We start from the raw sequence: 20,816 nt of genomic DNA on the forward strand, positions 1-20,816 counted from the left end.
GAAAAGAAAAAAGAAGAAGAATTAAAAGGCTGCCCAGGCAGAGTGGTAATTTAGTGGAAGTTGAGAACTACAATGCACAAAAGAACACTCTTTGAATGAAAAAAGTATCCTTAGTGCTGTTTCCAATAGTTCTTTGACAGATTTCTTCAGTTTTATGCCAAATATATGTCTAGGTCTAACCTTCAGTATCTACGTATCTACCCACTGCTGACAAAGTTATGCTTTTACCTTTTTACTGTTATTCTCTACTCAATATTTTTAGCTGTAGGAAACTAGCTGTTATTATGGTCAATTAACCACGATCCAATTTTGGAACAGCTAGGACACTTTAGACATCAGATAGAACCTCTTGGTTTTGCTACTGTTGTAAACAAATGAAAACAGTTCTTAAAAAGAATCTCAACCACACCTATAAATCAAGTACCTCAAGTACCCCTCTAAACTTATTTAAAAAGTTTAAAGCAATATAAGCTGATATTACATAAACAAAAGAAATCTTCAGATTTAAAAGACATTGGAAGACCCTAAATTGCAAGCAATCCTGACAGAAGCCCCTTCACATCTCTGGGAGGAATTCTCTGGTTAGCAGGTCAACCTCGCCACATTTTCCCTAAGTGAGGGCTCAGCTGGGCAAATCCTGTGTAGAGTGCCACTCCCTGAGGTGGAAGAATTGGGCCACATGCACTCTGTGCACAGAGCAGGTCTCTGTGTTTATGTCCCTAGAGAAGGCGGCGGGGTGGGGCAGGAAGAGGTGAGAGGAAGCGGAGGCAAACACAGTGTGAGAGGGAAAGGGTAGGTTCTCAATTCATCCCCATAACGTACAAAGCTTCTTCCCTTTTCAAAATGCAAACACCTCCTGGGATGGTTGAGCCCAGTCCCACTTCTGAGGTTAAGTGCTTTAATCAGACTATTCTGGAGTTGGTCTGAGTTCTGACCCAGGCCTGTGCTTCCATGTACTCTGCCCACAGCTCTACAGTATTCAGCACATACTTCTGTTTTAATCCACCCACTAGAATAAGAAAACTTTAAGGGAAGGGCTCTTGTACCCTGTATCTTATTCAGTTCAGTATTTCAGTAAGTAAACTCGTGCTGACACATGATGTACGGTGGGTTGGAGAAGACGGTGATGCTCCTGAAGGGAAGAGACAGCACATTTCTAAAGGACTTGGCTAGGGCAGACTCTGTGCCAACCACATTCTATGTAATGATTCACTTAATCCTCAGAACAGCCAATAAAGTTGGTACTTTGAGTAATTCCATTCCACAGATGAGAAAATAGGTTCAGAATACTCAAGGAAGTGGCCAAAAGACTTAGGGAAGAAGTGGCAGAACTGATTCAGATGCAACCTGTGTGACTCCAGGGACCATACGCTTAAGCATGAATGAGTTTTTAAAAAGGAAAAAAAAAGGTTCTTCATGAATACCAGACGTCAGATATTCTGGATTTTAATAAAATCAACACCATAGACATACTGAACACATTCTGGAATACCGGAAAATTTCACAAAAGGTTTGTATCTTATCTCATGGAAAATAAAATAATTACAGATTGAGATTTTAGTAAAACAGAAATGAACCAAAAGAGAAAGTGACAACTTTTAGAACCTAACAAATTAACCTGAAGTATAAAAATGAAAAAAGTTAACCTATTCAGAAGCAGTGAAATGAAGCCAGAAAATATTCTAATAAACCATCCCCTCCACAGAGTAAGACACTAGACAAACTCAGGAGAAAGTCAAGTCCTCTACAAGCACGGGGCTTTGTGTTCCTTACACGGGGCCCTACCCTAAATTCCTGTTCCCTGAGACACCTATCTGCAGAGTGCCATGGTCCTTAGAAATGATGCTATCCATCTCTCCTTTCCAACAAGGAAAATTCTTCTACAGCATCTGAAAGATGACTGCTGGCTTCTTCCCAGCACTCACATGTGTCTTTCAGCCCAGGTGCTGACCACATGGCAGACAGATCACAGGGTGTTAGCGTGTAACAGCTGAGAACTTGTCAGGCACTTTAGAAATAAACTCATTCTATTCTTATAACATCCCTATGAGGAGGTGAGGAGGATTACCTCCACTTTACAGACGAAGAAACTGGAGCATAGAAGAGTTGTGTCACTTACCCAAAGTCACACTGCCCATTTGGCCTGACTCCTGAGCCCACACTCTCAGCAGAGCTCCAGCCGCCTCCCTTAAGTGAGTGAGCTCATAGGCAAGTCAGTAAGGAACCAGACATTAAACAGAAGTCACAACAGGGGCTAGGAGTTATAATGGTGGAATGGACACAGTACTACTATTCCAAGAGGAGAAAGTTTTGTAAAGTAGCCCATTTTATTGATGGGAGGAATCTAAATAGTTGAAAATGTTCCTTACCTTGAGTGGAAACAGGCCTTTCTATAATATTGACCTGTTTGTCCTTCTATACCTTCTGGACTTACAGAAAGGAATATTACTCTTCTATAAGATAACTTTTAAAATATCAAAAAATACTACCATGTCATGTCATCTAAGCAAAAAACTCCTTACACCAATCTAAAAGTAAATGACTTTGAGACTTTGTACCACTAGGAGGTTCCCTTGATGTGCTGTGAGTTAGTAAATATTTCTTCTTTGATTTCTTTCTTGTTATTTTTTAAAATGTCACATTTCACCTCAAGTAAATGTGAGGCAGCATAGGATGCTAATGTATGTGGGCCAATAATATAAAAGCATCCTTACTGCCACGTTATACACTGGAAGGTCACATAATAAACAAGTCATCCTCCTTGCCATGTGATGACGCCCAGAAGTTCTCCAATAGTACGAGCTAAACACTACGTGTCCTGCCGTTACCATTATTTTTATCAGAAAAATGTCAGGGGGAAAAGTGTGATGAAGCTTACAAAAAAATCTTTTGTTTTCACTTTTAGAATTGCCATGATTAACTCAAGCTATGGTACTTCTATCACATGGTAAGTGCCAATAGATGGTTATGTCAATACAGTTCAAGGAGTGCCTTACAATGTTTCAAACAACAAATATTTCAGACAAACAGGATCTTACTCGTGAGTAGGCTGCTTAACGAAAACACAGTTGCCTCCAAACAGCCTTGTGCTTGAAGCACCGGTAAGGCTGCTTATCACATCGCAGGAGAAAGAAAACACACTGTTGGAGAGACCTTGAAGAAGCCACCTTCCCCGACTAAGTTGGTGTGCAGATCAGTGCGGAGGGAGAAAGTGAAGCAGTCCTTCTGTTGAGTAGTGCCATCCAGTCCAGAACCGCCCACATGTTTTCCAATATTTTAAGAGGGGTCACTGAAACTGAAATTGGTGGCAATATTATTTCCTTTTAGTTGCGACAAGATGAATGACTGACTGCCTCAAAGTGGAGCCAATTTCTGGCTTTCATTTGCTATGTGTGCTTACAGTGTTAGAGAATTCTTGTTTTGAAAGCATCTTTTGCAAACTGCAAAGGCTACCAATGGTGAAACCAAAAAAGGCAAAGAGTAGTATTTCCTGCTTAGAGGGAGCCCCTGATGTTCAGCAACACACCTGGATTTGCTGCTCAGGTAAAGAGACTAAGTCTCATACGTCAGCACGGCTCTAACTTATGCATCAACACACAATGGCTTCAGATGCACTCCTAGCGATCTTCACGAAGTCCTGTGTACTGCTCTGAATCTTACCGATTTCTTCAGAGCCAGGGCCTTTCCAAGATACTCTGTCAAGAAATGTCAGCAGAAGAGGGCATGGAGTTCACTGGTTTCCCAGAGGACTAGCCTTGCAGGGCTTTGAGGGGACTTGAGGTAGAGGTTCTACTTATTTCGAGATTGAGGGGAAGTAGACTCTAAAAATAAATGACAAGAAGGATTAATTCCTGACTTAGCTTGACAGACATCTGTGACCATATGAATGAGGTAAATCTTTCAATTCAAGGCCGACAGACATTGTTTTGGATACTGCCCAAAACCTTACAGCCAAGCAGCCGTTTCCAAAGACAGGATTGGACCACGACAACTACATAAGCTTTTCCAAAGCTGGCAAAATAATTCCATAAGTTGGGGGAGGGGGGAGATGATGGATCTTTTGAAAGTCACTTCTGTTGAAACTGAAATGTGGATTTATAATCCCATCCCACCTGACGCAGGCAGCACGATGTTGACAGATCTTGATGACAATGATCTCAATGGCTTGATGATTAAGGAAATCACGTAAAATGAACTAAATGGAGTGTCATGGGGAAATGTCTAGCTCCTTGGACTAGGTCTCAGTTTGCTTTTCCACTGGTGTGATTCTCATTCCATTGGCCACAATTATCATTATGAATCAGGTTTTTAGCACTTGTCATAATAAAGAAAAGTTAAAACTGACTGACGGCTTTAAAGCAAGATGACATTCATGCTGTCACATTCAAAGCCACTGTACAATTTCAGCTCCTTTTTCAAGCTGAACAAAAGCAGCCTTCTTGCTGAAACTTACTTTGAGCACAATTAAACTAATCTTTTCACTTTATTTGTAAAATCCAAATTCAACAAAAATTTTTAGGAATAGCATTTAATCTTTGATTAAAATCAAAGGTTTTTAAATGATGAGATCAATTTGTTAAAAAATATTTTTACAGTCTATCTGTAAAAGCAGTCAATTTATAATGCTATATAATTAAATGCAAGGAAACTCTGTGTATGTTTACCTGCATTATTCTGGAGAAAGAGGTTAAGAACTGAAGGTGTCTGGTTTAATTCCTCTGGAGAGCGCTCACCTAGGACATGCTGCTCCCACTGGGATCCAAATGCTCAAGCACTGCGAGATCTCTGTTCTCTGTCACTCAAACTTCTATTAATGCTACTTAAAACTGCATACTCTGCACACACTGCTTACCAGCCATGCCACACTGCGGGTTCATACCGAACTTGTAGCATAAACAACTGTACCTGAACTACAGCTTTTAAAAAAATATGGCAGAAACCCTCCTGGTGACTTCCACTTAGACAACGCCCGAGACAAACTGGTACTCCCCTTTCTGTAAAACGCACCACTGCACGCCTACTACTGGTTCTCCCATGCCCTCCTGTCCCCGCACAGTTCAGCTGTCTGCTTCACACCAGTCACTGATACACACTGCCTTACTTGTGTGTACATGTTATTTTCTTACGATATAATTTAACTCTATATTACATAAACCACTGAAATGCAAGTGTGAAATAAAAGAGAAAAAATGAGGTGGAAAGCTTTGGAAGAACTAGATAAAAGCAAGGCACTTAAAGAAAAGAACTGCTGAAAAAAACAAGGTATGGGGGTAACAATTCTAAAAGATCAGGGGAAAAAAACTGTGAAAATCTAAAAGGATTTTGTACCCAGACTACTTCAAATGTGTCTCATTCTCATTCTACTTCAAAGAATCAGAAACTTAATTTTAGATGATGCATTACAAGTATAGTTTATACAAAACAAACCATTGTTTAAGAAGCTCCTCTCAGAGCCTTGGGCCTACAAGTAAAGACTGGCAAGTGACATTTATACATTTTAGGTGATAAGTAATATGTTCAAAGTACATGTTTATATATCCTTTTAAAATGATTTTTCACTTTAAACAACTTTTTTTGATTAACCACAAGTACCAATCACGTCATACGAGAGAGATTCCACTAACGAAAGGAACATACTCATCACTGCTGGAATTTTTCCCTCTCTCAAGACAGTCATCTTGTTAAAGAGTGACTTGGCCATCAACCATACTAGCTATGTTCCCAGCTTGCTTTCACCCTCAATCTGGTAAAATATACCTTCTGTGTCGTCATCTAAATTGTTGATAAAAATATAACCCTTCTGGCTCAAAACACTTGATTTCCCATTATGCTTAAGATAATCTAAATTATCTGGCTTCTACCTACCTCTCTCCATCTCACCATCCCACTGACTCACTCCTTCAGATATACAGCCTTTTCCTGATTTCCCGGGCTACTACAGTTCCTCTACTTATACTCTCATGACATATGCATTCCCTACCATAAAAGTTATCAGAAACATGTGTTTTCATTTACTTGTGTGATTGCTTCACTGTGTAGCTTCCACTGGACTGTGAATTCCACAAAACCATGGACTACATCTGATTTCACTCACTTTGTATCATTAGCAAATAACTATGGAGCCAGCACACCATGGAAACTCAAATAATGTTGAATACATGAAAAAATAAGCAAGATAGCAAACAAAGAAAGAGTTCTGTAGCATACAGCCAAAACCCCTCTACTCAGTTGACAATTCTGATCTAAAGTTGAAGGTGGGTCTTTAGGAAAAGAAACTAACAATGCAGATCCACAGTAGAGAGCTATAGCCAGCTCCTTCCCTTTGGAGAAGGAACAGGCTTTTCATGAAGTAATCACTCTTAATGTGAGTATTAAATATGATTCCTGACAACATTCCCTGATGAAAAGTGAACTCAGGAAACTTAGCTGCCACCACTGTAAAAAAGAGAAAATAACATGGTGACATCTACATATGGCCACTGCTCTGTAAACTGCCACAACTACGTAAGAATGGATTACAATGCCTGGCCACAACCTTTTCTCATATGTAACTTAAGCCGAAGAACGATTTCTATCTTTTCACATGTGATGTGTGCTGAATCCGCCTGCCTTCCCCTCCATCATGCCCTGTAGAACTCCACTCACCCCAAGTCAGCGGTGTCAGAAATGGAACTAAACAAGAAATACTCTCTTGGAACTCTAAATTTCACTTGTCCTGCCCTAGGAAATTGGTATCAAATGTACATATAAATAATGCTAGGGTGGTATATATATCAAGCCCCAGGAAAACCACCATCACTGGAAGGATTCTCAGAAGAGCAGCTTCATTTCAGTGTCAGCACAATCAGTGCACAAAAAGCTAACACTCAGGGGCTTCAACCGGGAGACTTGACCATCATCTGGTACTTTTAAAGACTCATTTGAAATATCTGATTAGTCAGACTTCAGAACTGAAAAGAAGCATTACTGTGCATCCCAGTAACTCCCTAAAATCTACCCTGTGTTAAGACAGATCAACAGAAAGCACCTCACTTGGTCTCTAAATTCTACCCGGAAACACTCTGGTGAGCTGAGGTTTAATCTTCTGTGTGCCACTTTTTAGAGACCACATAAAACAAAATTATGTGTCTTCAAGAATATCTCCGTATCTTTTATCGAAGAGGCTGTTCTCATTATATTATTTAATGTCCGTGACAAAGGAACCATTTGATAGCTTCAGCACTTGTTAAAAGTCTCTCTACATCAGTTTTTTTCGAACTGTGGGCTGTGACCCATTAGTGGAGGATGATATCAACTTAGTGGGTCCGACCAGCATTTTAAAACTAAAAAACTAAAAAAAGAAATGAATATACTAAAAGTGTTTCATGAAATTTCTCTTTCCTCTTTATATACATACACATGTGTAGGTATATGTGAATGTAAACAAGTCTAAGCACATGAAAGAGAAAAAAAATAGGGCAGAACAATGATGAACATAGACGCTGGTGCCTGACTGTCTGGATGTGAACCCTAGATATGCTATTTAATAACTGGGTGGCATTGGGCAAAATAGTTATCATGGCTGTGTCTCGATTTCCTCATTATGGATAGTAATAGTTCCTACATCACACGGTTTGGGGATTAAATAAATTAACATAAGGATCAAGAATAGGGCCTGACAGATAACAAACACTATGTAAGTGTTAGTGGAAAAAAGCATGTTAGTGTGTGTGTGTCTGTATGTCTGTATACATACATAAATACACATACTGAACTGCAATACAAAAATGTGCCTATTTTGTCCTATGGGTAATAGTCAAAAAAGCTTGAGAGCCTACTCTGCATGAATATATATGCCATTCCTTTAAAAAAAAACACATACACAAATTATGTAGGCCAAAGAATGTTCCCGTTATCCCTACCTCTTAGTAACCTCAGAGTTAAATTTAAGATTCAATTATAATGACTATCTCAAGCCCAGATGTCTATAATATCTATTCCACTTTTCTGTTATCTGCCTTTTGCTCTGTGTTCTTTTGTTTTTTTTAGGTTCCTTTTTTTCTACCTTTGAAAAATGCCCTTAAATCTCTTTTTGAAAATAGGTACATTTCAAAATACATTCAAAATAAAATGCACTTGACTTTACATCTTTATCAAACAGAAGCACTGATTCCTAAATTCCTTTATGCAACAGATGTCTTAATTGCACACTAAATTCCAAATTAAAAAAAAATACATACCTATAAAACTAAGTATTTCAACATGATTTTAAAATAAAAAAGGATAATTTTAACCATTTGATACAACCATTTTTTAAAGTTAGCCACTGTTGCCAGGATTTGTAAAATCATAAAAACAAAATGTCTAAAATGAATAAAGGTAGACTGATTATAAAACAGACTATTTTTCTAATATACAAGGAAAAGGTATGAACCCAAAACATGCTTGATTAAATAAACAGATGCTAAAGGCAAACGAGAGACAGTAAAAGCACATGAAATCACAGGCAATAATTTTTATGAAAGAGACTGAGATAGGCCATTTGTTTTAGGCATCAACACTTATACCCTCCCTAGAAGATACATAACAAAGAGGATCTGGAAGAAACTTAATAAAAGTGACAGCATTCCAGATTTAATTCAATTTTAGTTTTTAATCTAACCAGGGCCATTTGACTCATTTGCTTAACTACTTTAAATGGTCAAAAACAGCTGTACAGCTGAAAGAGGTTCACAATCAGAATGTTCTCTTGCGGATGGTCACAGCTTCTAAGAAAGACTTAATATGTAAAATGTTGAAAATAAAAAAGTTACTGGACTGACTACCTACGGATTCCATTTATGCATACTGTTAGCTTGAATATTAGAGAATAATTGTATAGTATCTTCTAGATCAGCACTTTCTAATTTCAGAAAAAGTATTAAGATACCACATGCATTAAGCCAGCTAATAACTGCATGTATGCATGTGGTTGTGGCCAACACCAGACTGTCTCCATACGGACGGTTCATGTAGTCCATAGGCCATTTCTTACCCCTGGTCCCGAATGACCTGAAAACCAAAGATTCTGATTCAGCAGGAAAGGAGAAAAAGCTGCAAAGGAAACCATGTCGTACTATGAGGTCTAGGCTTGAATTGACTACCCATGGAATGTGATTACTGGAAGACCTTACTAAAAGAAAATTATAGGAAGACAAGGAAATAAGGACTAAGAAGCAAGTTCATAAATCATTCTTTGTTTACATCTCAACAAACAAGCTGTCTGGGTACAAAAGCCTTGCTTCCTCACTCTTGCTCCAAAACTCCCCATGGTTTAGGCTGAACCCAGACCCCAGCTTTGACCACAAGCTGCTTAGCCTCCTCCTATGCCCTGCCATTTCCCTCGCTCTCCCCTGAGAGCATTCCTGCAATAAATCAAATGTGCCCAAATCCTTGTCCCAGGTTCTGCTTCTAGCAAATGAGACCTACGACAGCATCAGTGATAAGCTTAATTGGATTTATACCAGGGAGACAATGTCAACCAACATCTTCAAACAGAATCATCTTTTGATTATGGTATAAAACATCACAAGCACTTAACCTCTAAGATTTCCTTAAACACTGTGTAGGCTTACACTGAACTATAAGATATGGGGGTACACACAGATGCAAAACTATAAACTTTTTTCGAATGTCAATTTTGACAATTTAATGAATACAGGCTTTTAAAAGTACTATTTTAATAGGGATACTTTCCAAACACTTAAGAGCATTAAATGACAAATGATGACTAAGTCATCATACTTGTTAAAACAGTCTTACATGACTCAGCCAAAGTTTGTTTCCCTTTGATCATATCGCTAAAAGGTAGCTGTGTCTTTAACTTGCCTAGTGCAATTCCTAGCACCATCTAGTGGCAAATTACCCAGGAAAAAAAGAAATACATTTAATAAGACGAGTTTCTGAAGTCTGCAGTTAAAAAAAAAAAAAAAATTCAAAAAAGCTCTCATGTTGGGAATGATTTTCATAGAGTCTGGGACCAATGAGCAAAGACCTATCGGAGTTAATATTTCAACAATAGCACTTAAGGCTGGGGTAAACAACCCAACAGTATTCTCCCTACTCGATGAATAAGTATTTCCATGGAACAGCTTGCAAGATCTGTCAATTACACGATCCCTCCTACCACCAAAATCCACACGATAAGGAAAAAGTAACCTTATGAGGGCGCCAGGGACTGAGGTAGGCACAAATGGTTGCTGCTCATTAGACATTACTGGAGGTAAGGCATTTTGATTTCTACAGTCTGCCAGCATTCATTTGAAGGTTTCATAAACCCAGAAATAAATATTGAATGAAGACCATATTATTCAATTCGCAAGTTTGTATGTAATATATCTTTTTTTTTAATGCTCACTACTCTATCCCCAACACCCAGAATGGTACTTGCCTCTTAATAAATACATGTGAATGAATGAATCCCAAGAGCAATGGGAATGAACTGAAAGATTTTAAATAGAGAAGTGATATGATCAAATTTGCACTTAAGAAAGATCATCCTGGCTGTAGTGTGGAGAACTGATTAGAAAGGAACAGCCTGAAGCCTGGAAGACCTTTTGTGGTTGTATGTCTCTACTTATCGCTGGACATACTTTAGGCTTTACAATAAAATATCTGTTAAGAAATGACTATCACTTATGTATCAAGCTAATCTAAGACACTGGTAATGCATTATATCAGCTCTCTTAGAAGATGGGCTTCTTTCCCTTTCAAATATACAAGGAGCTGAAGTTTATATAGCATTTACTACGTGTCAGGTAATCTAAATGTTTTATTACTCATTTTATGCATATTTTAGCATAAGACTGTTAACCTAACACACAAAAAGTCATTCAGAACCTAAAATATTTGAATAGTTAAGATTAGAAAACAAATAAGAAGGAAATACAATCTTTCATTTGATATATTATTTTTAAGGTAACACACAAATAAACTTCTTAGAAATGCTAATAAAATTTCAACTATCAATATCTCATTTATGAAATATGTTTTCAATTGTTAGATTTTTATTATTAGAAATATAACTTCGGCTAAAATTACTCCTACATATGCTAACAGAGTGACTGTATGAAAGAACTAATTATCTACCCTTATGAATAAGGCCTAAATAATTTTGTCTTTCTAATTTAGGGTACAGTGTTACAGTGGAGTTCCCTGTTGAACACATAATCACAACTGATGGTTATCTAGCAACTGGCAATTCATATCGATTATCTCACATTATCGATTATAACAACATCAGTGAGGTAGGCATTATTAACTTAGGCCAAAAAGGACATAGGCTTACAGAGTTCATGTGATTTACCCAAGGAACACGAGTAGGCAATGATAGTGTCAAGATTCAAACCTGAGTCTTCTAAGTCATCCCTGATATCCAAGAACCTCACAACTGTGAATGCACCAGAATTAGAAGAGGAAATCAACTTGGCTGCACCTTTTATGGTTACATGGCAAAATTTATCTTTTTTTTTTTTTTTGTCATAATGACAAAGGATCTGTGAAGTCCACATCAAGCATGATGAATAAAGAAAATTTAACAAGAATACATGCTCTAATTCATTAAGCATCAGAATTACTAATAATGTTATACAATGGGTACATTTAAAGACCTCCTCCCATACTTGGATAGATGTCTCAAAGAAAGCAAAATGGTCAAAAGGAAGGCAGCAGAAAAGGTAAAGAGAGAAATTTTTTAAAGAATCATTCATTACTCCACAAATAAGCCAAAATTACATCATGAAACAAAATTCTAAAAGAGGAACCAAAGATACTTCCTGAACTTAGGAGTATCAATCTTGAAAATAATGCTGGAGACAAAAGCATGAACTATATTCTTGTTAGACTATTATTAAACTTCATACTGTTGTGTATGGGGAGAAAGTAGGGCAATAGTGTTGGGAACATACATAAGGATGACCCTAAGAGCTTACAGTCTAGAAGAAAAATAGCAGATGTGAAGGAAAATTCAGAGAACCACTTAGTGACATTTCTCTATAAAGGACTTTCAGGGTCACAATTCAGAGAATGAAGTGATCAGGCAGGATTGGGACAGATGGAAAAGAGCAGAAGCACTAGGAAGGAACAAGGTAAGACAGGGCCTCAGAGGCTGGGAAAGTACACATAACCATGAGGAGTAAAAGAAAATCACCTGACTGGTACACAGGCGGAATATTGGGGTAACTGGAGGAAAAAAGACAGAAGAAAAGAGAGCTAAGCCTGAAAGGAAGACAAAAATGTGGGCTTGAATAGTTAACTGGAAGCAAAGGCGCTATAAATTCTGAAACAGGAGAATAGCAAATAGTGTTAAATTTTAATAAGGCTGAATATTACTTATAACAGAATGTGTATAAAATGCATAAAATGGAAGTGAGAACTTGCAGAAAGACAGACCAGTGAAAAAAACCCTAACAACAATCCATGCACAAGGTAATATGAGCAACGGCCCTAGGAACAGAAAAGATAAACCCAAGGGTCATTTTGAAAGCGAAATTATGGGACTTTGAGAAATAAGACATAAAAAGGCCAAAATAGACCAGAATCAAAAATTATTTCCAAGTTTCTAGTTTAGGAAACTGATCAACAGACTAACAACAGAGGAAAAGAAATCAGATAGCTGAAAAGAGAAATAAATCAATACTCTGAGGTAAGAGAGCTTTTTTTCATGAATATTATATGTTTTTAAGTATGAGATCAAAAAGTAAATCTTTCATATTCCAATATTCCACATAATCTTCAAGATATTGGATGAACAGCATTTTTCTAGTTCAAAATATATAAAAATTAATTCATCAGAAGAGTTCTCAGTTTCATTTCCAAAGAAAACCTGACATGACACGTAAAGACATCTGATGAGGCTTTTCTATTATTCTAAGTTGTGCTGGAAGAAAGGTACCTTAAAAAGGTAATGAAACTGAAAGATTAGTGGTAAAATTTTTGAATAAAAATTGAGATTTTATTATATTCATAATAGAAGTTTCCACCTACTCCATTTAGTCATCAAAACTGTGATTTTAAATACAGAAATACCTACGATGACATTTATTATTCTGTCTTCTTATAAGAGCAGGATACTGTCAGCAGACAAAAAGGAAAGGCAGTATCCATGGCTAACAACAGACCAGTTATAGGAAGAAGCATGAACAGAAATGCAAGTAAAATGTTATTGGCAAACGTTTCTCACCTTCACAGAATTATCTTAAAGATCTCCTATGATCAAACCACTCAAAAAGTTGAGGTAAAATAATGAGATAAAATGTTAAACATGTTAAAAGAAACATACAAGGATTTTACAAATTTGATATTAAATTAAAAAAATTTTTAATTGATTTTTTAAACTGGCCTATAATTCTTCTTCCTCATACCCTTTTTGCATGTATTTGGATTCAAGGTGATACTAGCCTTATACAAGTTGGAGGAAATAATTCCACATTATATATTCTCTGAAAGAGTTTGTGGATTATTAGAATTATCTATGCCTTGAATGTTTGGCAGAACTCATTTTTAAAACCATACAAAGCGTCTTCCTAGCAGGAAGATTTTTACTTATTGACCAATTTATTTAATGATTATAGGACTATTCAGGTTCTCTATTCTTTTTTCAATCAATTTGATCTCTTACACATTTCAAGATTCATACACATGTTAAAATTTGAGGAATACTATATCAGAACACTCAATTCCTATCACCTCCCAAATTATATGTTACTTTTGTCCAATATTGCAGTTTTCTTTTTTTAACCCTGCAAATTAGACATTTTGACTATGGTTTTACAGTCAATATTGTTTAGATCTTTTTTATTCATCTTAAATTTTTGCATCTTAGAAACTCTGAGATCAATTCCCTTCTCCCTACAATTATATCTTTAAGAAATTCTTTTAGTGAGGATCTATTTGTGGAAAACACACTCAGCTTTTGTCTGTCTGAAAATGTCTATTTTGCTCTCGCTGCTGGAAAAGAGTTTTGCTGGGTATACAATTCTAAATTGACAGCTATTTTCTCTGGGTATTTTGCAGACATTCTTCCACTCTCCTGCAGCTGTAGTTCATGGTTGCTGTTAAAAAGTAATTTGTTAATCACTCACTGTTCCTCTATAAATAAGTCTTTTCTCTCTGGCTGTTTCTAGGGTATGTTTCTGTCTCTGGTGTTCATAGTTTCTCTGCTGTATCTATGCAAGAATTTCTTTATACTTGTCTGCTTCAGATTTGCTGTTTCCTAAATCTGTAATTTCATACATTTAACCAATCCCAGAAAATTCCCAGCTATTATCTCTTTGGATAGTAGCTCTCCCAACTCTATCAGCTCCTTCTGGGATTCTGATTAGAAAAATTTATATCCTGACAAGACTAGCTACGTAATTGGCAGGCTCAGTGCAAAATGAAAATGTGGGATGCCTTGTTCACAAATTATTTAGAATTTCAGAACCGTGAAAGCAGAACATTAAACCAAACTTAGGGGTCTTCTAAGTGCAGGCATCTCTGCACCTGCACAGGTCATACGCCCATGAGGCCCGGACTTTAGAGCAGCAAGAACAGTGATAGCAAAAATTCAGAAGACACAGAAAAGTGTAAAGCAGAAAATCAAGATCATATAAAATCTCAACACCCAGGGACAGCCACTGTTGTCATTCTGGTGTATAGCTCAGAGATTTTTCTGTATATTCACATGTAGACATTTATTCATACAATGTTTATATTATGGAAATGGTATAATATACGTTATCTTATCTAGTCTTTTTAAAAAATATATTACATTATGGGGAGCTTTCAAAAATGTTAGTAAATTCAAATCATTTCAACTCTACTTTATAGATAATAGAACGTACAGATCCATGTTCTTTTAATGAACTTCATACTGTTACGTTTCTGAAGAGTCTAGAGTTTTCATTATTAAAAATGATGAGCATGGACTGTCAACAGAGTTGAGTGAGGACTGAATGAATCAATCAGAATAAAGCACTTCACACAGTACTTGGCAAGTAACAAGCTCTCTACAAATGTTAGTGATTTTTTAAAAAAACATTGTGTCCTGTGTGAAAACTGAACTCATTTACATTCCAACAACAGGGTAAGAGAGATTGGTTTTTCTAAATCTTCGCCAACCTTTTAAATTTTGCATTTTGTATTTCTTCTATGAGTGGTTTGTTTGTGTTCTTTGACAGTTCTCCTATTGGATTCCTTACGCTTTTTACATTTTAATTGATTTTGGTATTGAAATATCAATCCTTTCTGTTGTAGGGATATCAAGTACTTTTTTTTTCCCCAAAAAATAATTAACTTAAGACTTACCTCCAGTTCCTAGGACCTTCAGGAGCTCAAAATTTTCAATCCCCACCTTCTCTGCATGTCCTGTTAAATTAGCTAAAAAGGAGAGAAAGACAATAAATAATTAAGGGGAGCAGCAACAGGAGGGGTCCACAAGGGCTTCTGAGGAACCAGCAATGTTTTTATTTCTTCACTTGGGTGGTTAAACAAGGGTTCACTTTATAATTATGCTAAGCTGTACAGCTATGTTTGGTACAATTTTCTGTATATTATACACTAGGATAAAATTTTTTTTAGAATTTAGTAACTATGGATCATTTGCATCAAATATTAACATAAAAATAAAGTGCTAATAGACTCTCTACTGACCAAATAATCTGAAAATGAGCATGAATTCTAGTATGTAGCTAGATATGTAGTGGAAAGAAAATTGGACAGATTTAGATGTATTCATTTATTCAACAAATATTTACTGAGTGTCTTGTAAATGCCATTCCCAGGTTTTAGGCTGGGTTCCACTCCCACTTCTGCCACTAAGCACTTGAATATGAAGAAGCCTGCATTTGTCACCTGACACCCTGTATCTCAGTTCCCTCGTCTCTGAAATGAAAGCATTGGTCTCAATGAATTCTAAGATCTCTGATAGCTCTAAAATTCTACGACTATATTTAAAAATATAAAATCTTCAAAAACATATTCTCTAATAAACAAAATTAGGCTATCTTATAAATGAGCATTTTCTAGAGTATATTCCATTGAATTCTGGTCCTAACCTATGAGATGGTTAATAGGTATTATTTCTGGGGGAAGGGTGGGGAGCAGAGTTCTCTGGTTGAATATATCTGGAAATAAGTAGCTTAAACCAAGTTAAATAAGTTTCTTTATTGCTAAACCTCACAGATCCTGTACCATGAAAATATGCATGTGGATCTTCAAGATCGAGATACTTATATCTGTCCAACTTAATTGGACCACAAATTGCTTTTTATGGTAATACCTATTAACATTATGTGATTAGAAAGAAGCAACTAAGAAGGGCTTGGTCCAAATCCTGGTTCTACCACTTAAAAGCTGTGTGACCTTGAACAAATTACTTAACTTCTCTGTGTTTCAGATCCCTCTAGTGTAAAATGAAGATAATAAAAATGCCTACCCTCAAAGCATGCTGGTGTCTGCAGTTTACTTTGAAATGCATTTTAAAGAGGGACTAATGGACAAATACAGGTCTGGATAGATAAGTGATAGAGCAAATAAAACAAAATGTTAATTGCAGAATCTAGACAGTATAAGGATGTTCAACATAAAATCCTTTCAAATTCTCTGTATATTTGAAAATGTTCATAATAAAATGGCAGATAATAAAATAACACCTACCTCACAGAGCTGTGATGAGGATTATATGAGCTAATTCATACAGTGTTTGCTGTGCTCCATTAAGATTATTAGTGTTTGTAAATAAATTAATGTTTTGGGAATGCAATTTGAAGAAAATTAGACCCAACTAAGAACTTCTAGAATTAAATTTTTTCAGGGGATAAGTAATTTCACAAAATTTACCATCTTAACCATTTTTAAGCATCCAACACAGTGTTAACTATAGATATTTTGTTTTCAAGATCTCTGGAACTTTTTCACTTTGCAAAACAAACTCCGTTGAACAACTCCTCTTTTCCCTCTCTTTCAAGCTCTACTCTCTGTTCCTAAGAGTTTGACCATTAATGCATAATTTCACAGTAGGAACAAATCAGTGTACATAGCCCAGGACTCAAGTTCACATCGGCTTTAATAATCTAAAATGAATACCAAAAACATAGGTAGTATCTTAAAGAGTACACACCATTGCATATCCTCCTGTAGTATGTCAAACAGATTACATTTTAAAAGTCAAGCTCACAGGAAACCACTACTTTTGAAATAATGACTAGGCTCTCTTTTAACTGAATGTTAAATTCTGTTATTTTATTGTGCAAAAATTGTTAAAGTTTAAGACATTATTAAAGAGTCATACATTAAAAATTATCACCCCTGATTGTCACTATTAGGAGTCATCTTTTATTTACTAAGAGATGTGCAAAAGCCCAGCTTTCCAAAAGCACTGTCTGTATACTGTCTTTCTTGCATATCCATATTTACAGCTAGACAAAGAAGATAAGGAACTACCTTTTGACACACAGGCACTCCAACCTTTCTTCACTAACCAAGGAATTACTTTACAGGAAATTAAAAGAGGCCACAGATTAATTATACTTTGTTCTACAAAGTATACCTTCCAGGAAACCCTGGTTATTCACAAAGATCTTTCAGATAATCATGAAGGCCTGTTTTTGTTCATAATCTCCTACCTCTGCTACTTGATTTCTGACATAAATGAACACTTTGCCTGCAAAGGAGGCTGAAAGCTTCCCCAACCTCCAGTCCTGGGGGCGGGGGGGAAGAACTGACAGGGCTCGAGATGAACAGCACTGACGCCTCTGTACTTGGGGGAGGAGTGGTGGTGGTGAAGGCTTCCCAGAGAAGAGGAGGTTTCTGCTTTCTTCAAGACACGTTCTCTTTGGATTCTCCTCTCCTGGCCTTAGCTGCTAAGACTTTGTTTACACCTTGTATTGCTTTCCTATTAATCTTGTTCCTAGGTGGCTGGTGAGGTAAGGCAGATCTTGGGAGAGGCTCTTTTCCTCCCTCGTACCTCAAGCCCAGGTCCTAGGAAAACCCAACAATGCTGGGCTTGAAAAGAGCTTAGCCCTGGGCTTATAAAAACACACATTTTCCACCTCAAGTTTCTCCGAGAGTTTTATCTTTCCTGGGCTTTTCTTGATTAAGAATGGGGAGATTCCAGTGAACAAGCTTAGAGGGTAGCATCTGCTTAGGGTACCAGTAAATCTTGAGCAGGTCCACGTGGCCCAGCACAGCTTACCCAGAGCAAGGATTCGGTTTGTGGCAAGAGACCAAAGATCAAGCTTGTCATAAAACACTCCTTTCCTTCATTCTGCTGTCTTAACCTTACTTGGGGCCCAAGCAGGTGTAACTGTAACAGGGTAGGATACAGAGATCTTAATCTTGACAACAGTTCTCAAAGCTATTACCTGGGATTATCAGAAAACATACCATTGATTCATATTTTTCTACTCTGAAGATATGAAAGACAGTAACTTTTTTATTTAATAGAATTAATTACAATTTCACTGGTGTTGAAACAAAAATAATTGTATTATTCACCATTTAACTCTGATTTTTCTTTTATTATTTTGCTTTTAAAGTGAGGAGAAATAGAACAAACTTCATGGGTCAATTTTTTGCTCAAATGGAAAATTAACTGAAGATGTTTGAGCACTAAAAATCTACTGTTAATATTTCAAAGTTTTATGGAGGTATAATTTACATACAATAAAAATCATTCACTCAAATGAACAGTTTGATGCTTTTGATAATTGTGTCCAGTAGTGAAGCCTCCACTACAATAAAGATATAAAACAGTGCCACCCTCCTGAAAAGTTTCAGGATGTCCCTTTGAAGCCAGTCACTTCCCTGACCACTGACTCAGGCACCCAATAATCTAATTCCAGTTGCCAGAGTTTTAATTTCTTTAGAATTTCATATAAAGGGAGTCATACAGTACATAGTTTCTTTGCATTCTTCATTCACTTAGCCTGATGTTTCAGAGGTTTATCTGAGTTTTTTTGTGTGTTACTGCTTCATTCTTTTTTATTACAATATACAACTCTAACTACTAAAAATGCACCGTTTCACATAAAATACAGAAACCCTGCAATCATCCTTTCTCATATAGCCACTATAAATTACACGGGATTTGTAACATCTTCTGTATGTTATAAACTTTACAAGACAATATTATGAGTTTTGCTTATATAATAAAGCAATTTATAAAGAAATTTACAAAGAAATAAAGAAAAAAGAGAGAGAGACTTTTGCATTTCTCCAGACACTTATCATTTCTGATGGTCTTTCTTTTCCAAATATCCAAAATTCTACCTGGTATCACATTTTTTCAGCCTTGAAGAACATTCTTTGACATTTCTTGCAGTGCATATTATGAATTCTCTGAGTCTTCTTTTATCTGAAAAAGTCATTCTCCTACCTTCAAATTTTTACTGAGATATAATTAAGATACCATAAAATTCATCCTTCTAAAGTGTGTAATTCAGTGGTTTTTAATAAGTTCACAAGGTTGTACCATCATTACCACTGTCTAACTCCAGAATCATCTTCATTCTTGAAGAATATTTTCCTTTGACATAGAATTCTGGGTTGTATACTTTTTTTCTTTTCATCCAGCACTTTAAACCATGTTCTTCCACTCTCTGGTTTATGAGACAACGTTAGTCATTAAATAGATTATTGCTCCTCTATTTGAATGTGGTTTTTTTTTCCTCTTACTGCTTTCAATATTGCTCTTTACCTTTGATTTTCAACAGTTTCGCCACAATGTTTCTTGATGTGGACTTCTTTGGGTTCATTTAGCCTGGTATTCACTGAGTATGCTGTATCTGTAAATTCTTGTTTTTCATCAAATTTGGGGAATTTTTGCCTTAATTTTTCAAATATTTGTTCTATCCCATTCTCTCTCCCCTTTATCTTCTTAGATTCCAATTACATGTATGTTGGATTGTTTGATACTAAGAGGTCCCTGAGACTATTCACATTTTTCCAATATGCTTCATCTCTGTTCTTTACATTAATTTCCTTTCTTCTATCTTCAAGTTCATGTATTTTTCCTTCTGACATCTCTATTGAATTGTTAAATCCATCCAGTGGATTTTAAATTTTCAAACAGTGTATTTTTCATTTCTAGAACTTCCAATTCATTTCCTTTTCATTCTATTTATCTGATAGGATTTATTTTTTCACTCACGGAGAGCATGTTTTTTAATTTCACTGAGGATACTGTAAGAGCTGCTTTAACATTCTTGTCTGCTATTGCCAGTTGCCAATGACTCAGTTACCTCAGGCTAGGACTCAGTTGTTTTTACTTCCTCCTGGGATGTGTTCCATTTTCCTGATTCTTCATATGTAGAGTAATTTTGAATTTTACACTTAATTAACCTTAACCCTTAAATGTTAATTTGTGAATACTCTAGATTGTTTTTGTTTTTGTTTTTTCCAGCAAGAGTTGTCTCTTTTGTTTTAGCAGGCAAATTATCTTGGCTTGGCTTGGCCTGACTTGAACTATAAACTCTGTTTCTTAGAAGGCAGTTTTAAGGCAATCCAGATTTTTTTGTATTTAGCTGAGTTGTTCTGAGTCTGTTGTACTCATGCATGGTTCAGAGGTCAGTCAGAGATGTATGTACAAATTTTGCACATGAAATTTGAGGATATCCCCTCCTTTGAAGCTCTCCTCCTTCCAGGATTCCTCTACTATCTTCAGTGGCCAGAGTTCTCTGGTTTTAGTTTTCTAGTTTCCCTGGCCAGAGACACTTTTTTTTTCTTTATTCTTTCATTATTATTATTATTATTATTATTATTATTATTATTATTATTATTATTATTATTATTATTATTATTATTATTATATAGTCAGTTAT

The 20,816-nt window shown here is 36.2% G+C and overlaps 1 protein-coding gene across 1 annotated transcript in view; it reads right to left on the reverse strand.

Annotated features, from left to right (window-relative positions):
• Positions 1-20,816, reverse strand: part of RPS6KA5 (ribosomal protein S6 kinase A5) — a 167,345-nt gene that overhangs the window by 95,736 nt on the left and 50,793 nt on the right. The window contains exon 2 of the mRNA XM_032482508.1: positions 15,304-15,375. Coding sequence (XP_032338399.1) covers positions 15,304-15,375 — 72 coding nt within the window. The remainder of the gene's footprint in view (positions 1-15,303; positions 15,376-20,816) is intronic.

Source organism: Camelus ferus, chromosome 6 (genome assembly GCF_009834535.1).
Source record: "Camelus ferus isolate YT-003-E chromosome 6, BCGSAC_Cfer_1.0, whole genome shotgun sequence".
In the NCBI taxonomy this organism is placed as follows: domain Eukaryota; kingdom Metazoa; phylum Chordata; class Mammalia; order Artiodactyla; family Camelidae; genus Camelus; species Camelus ferus.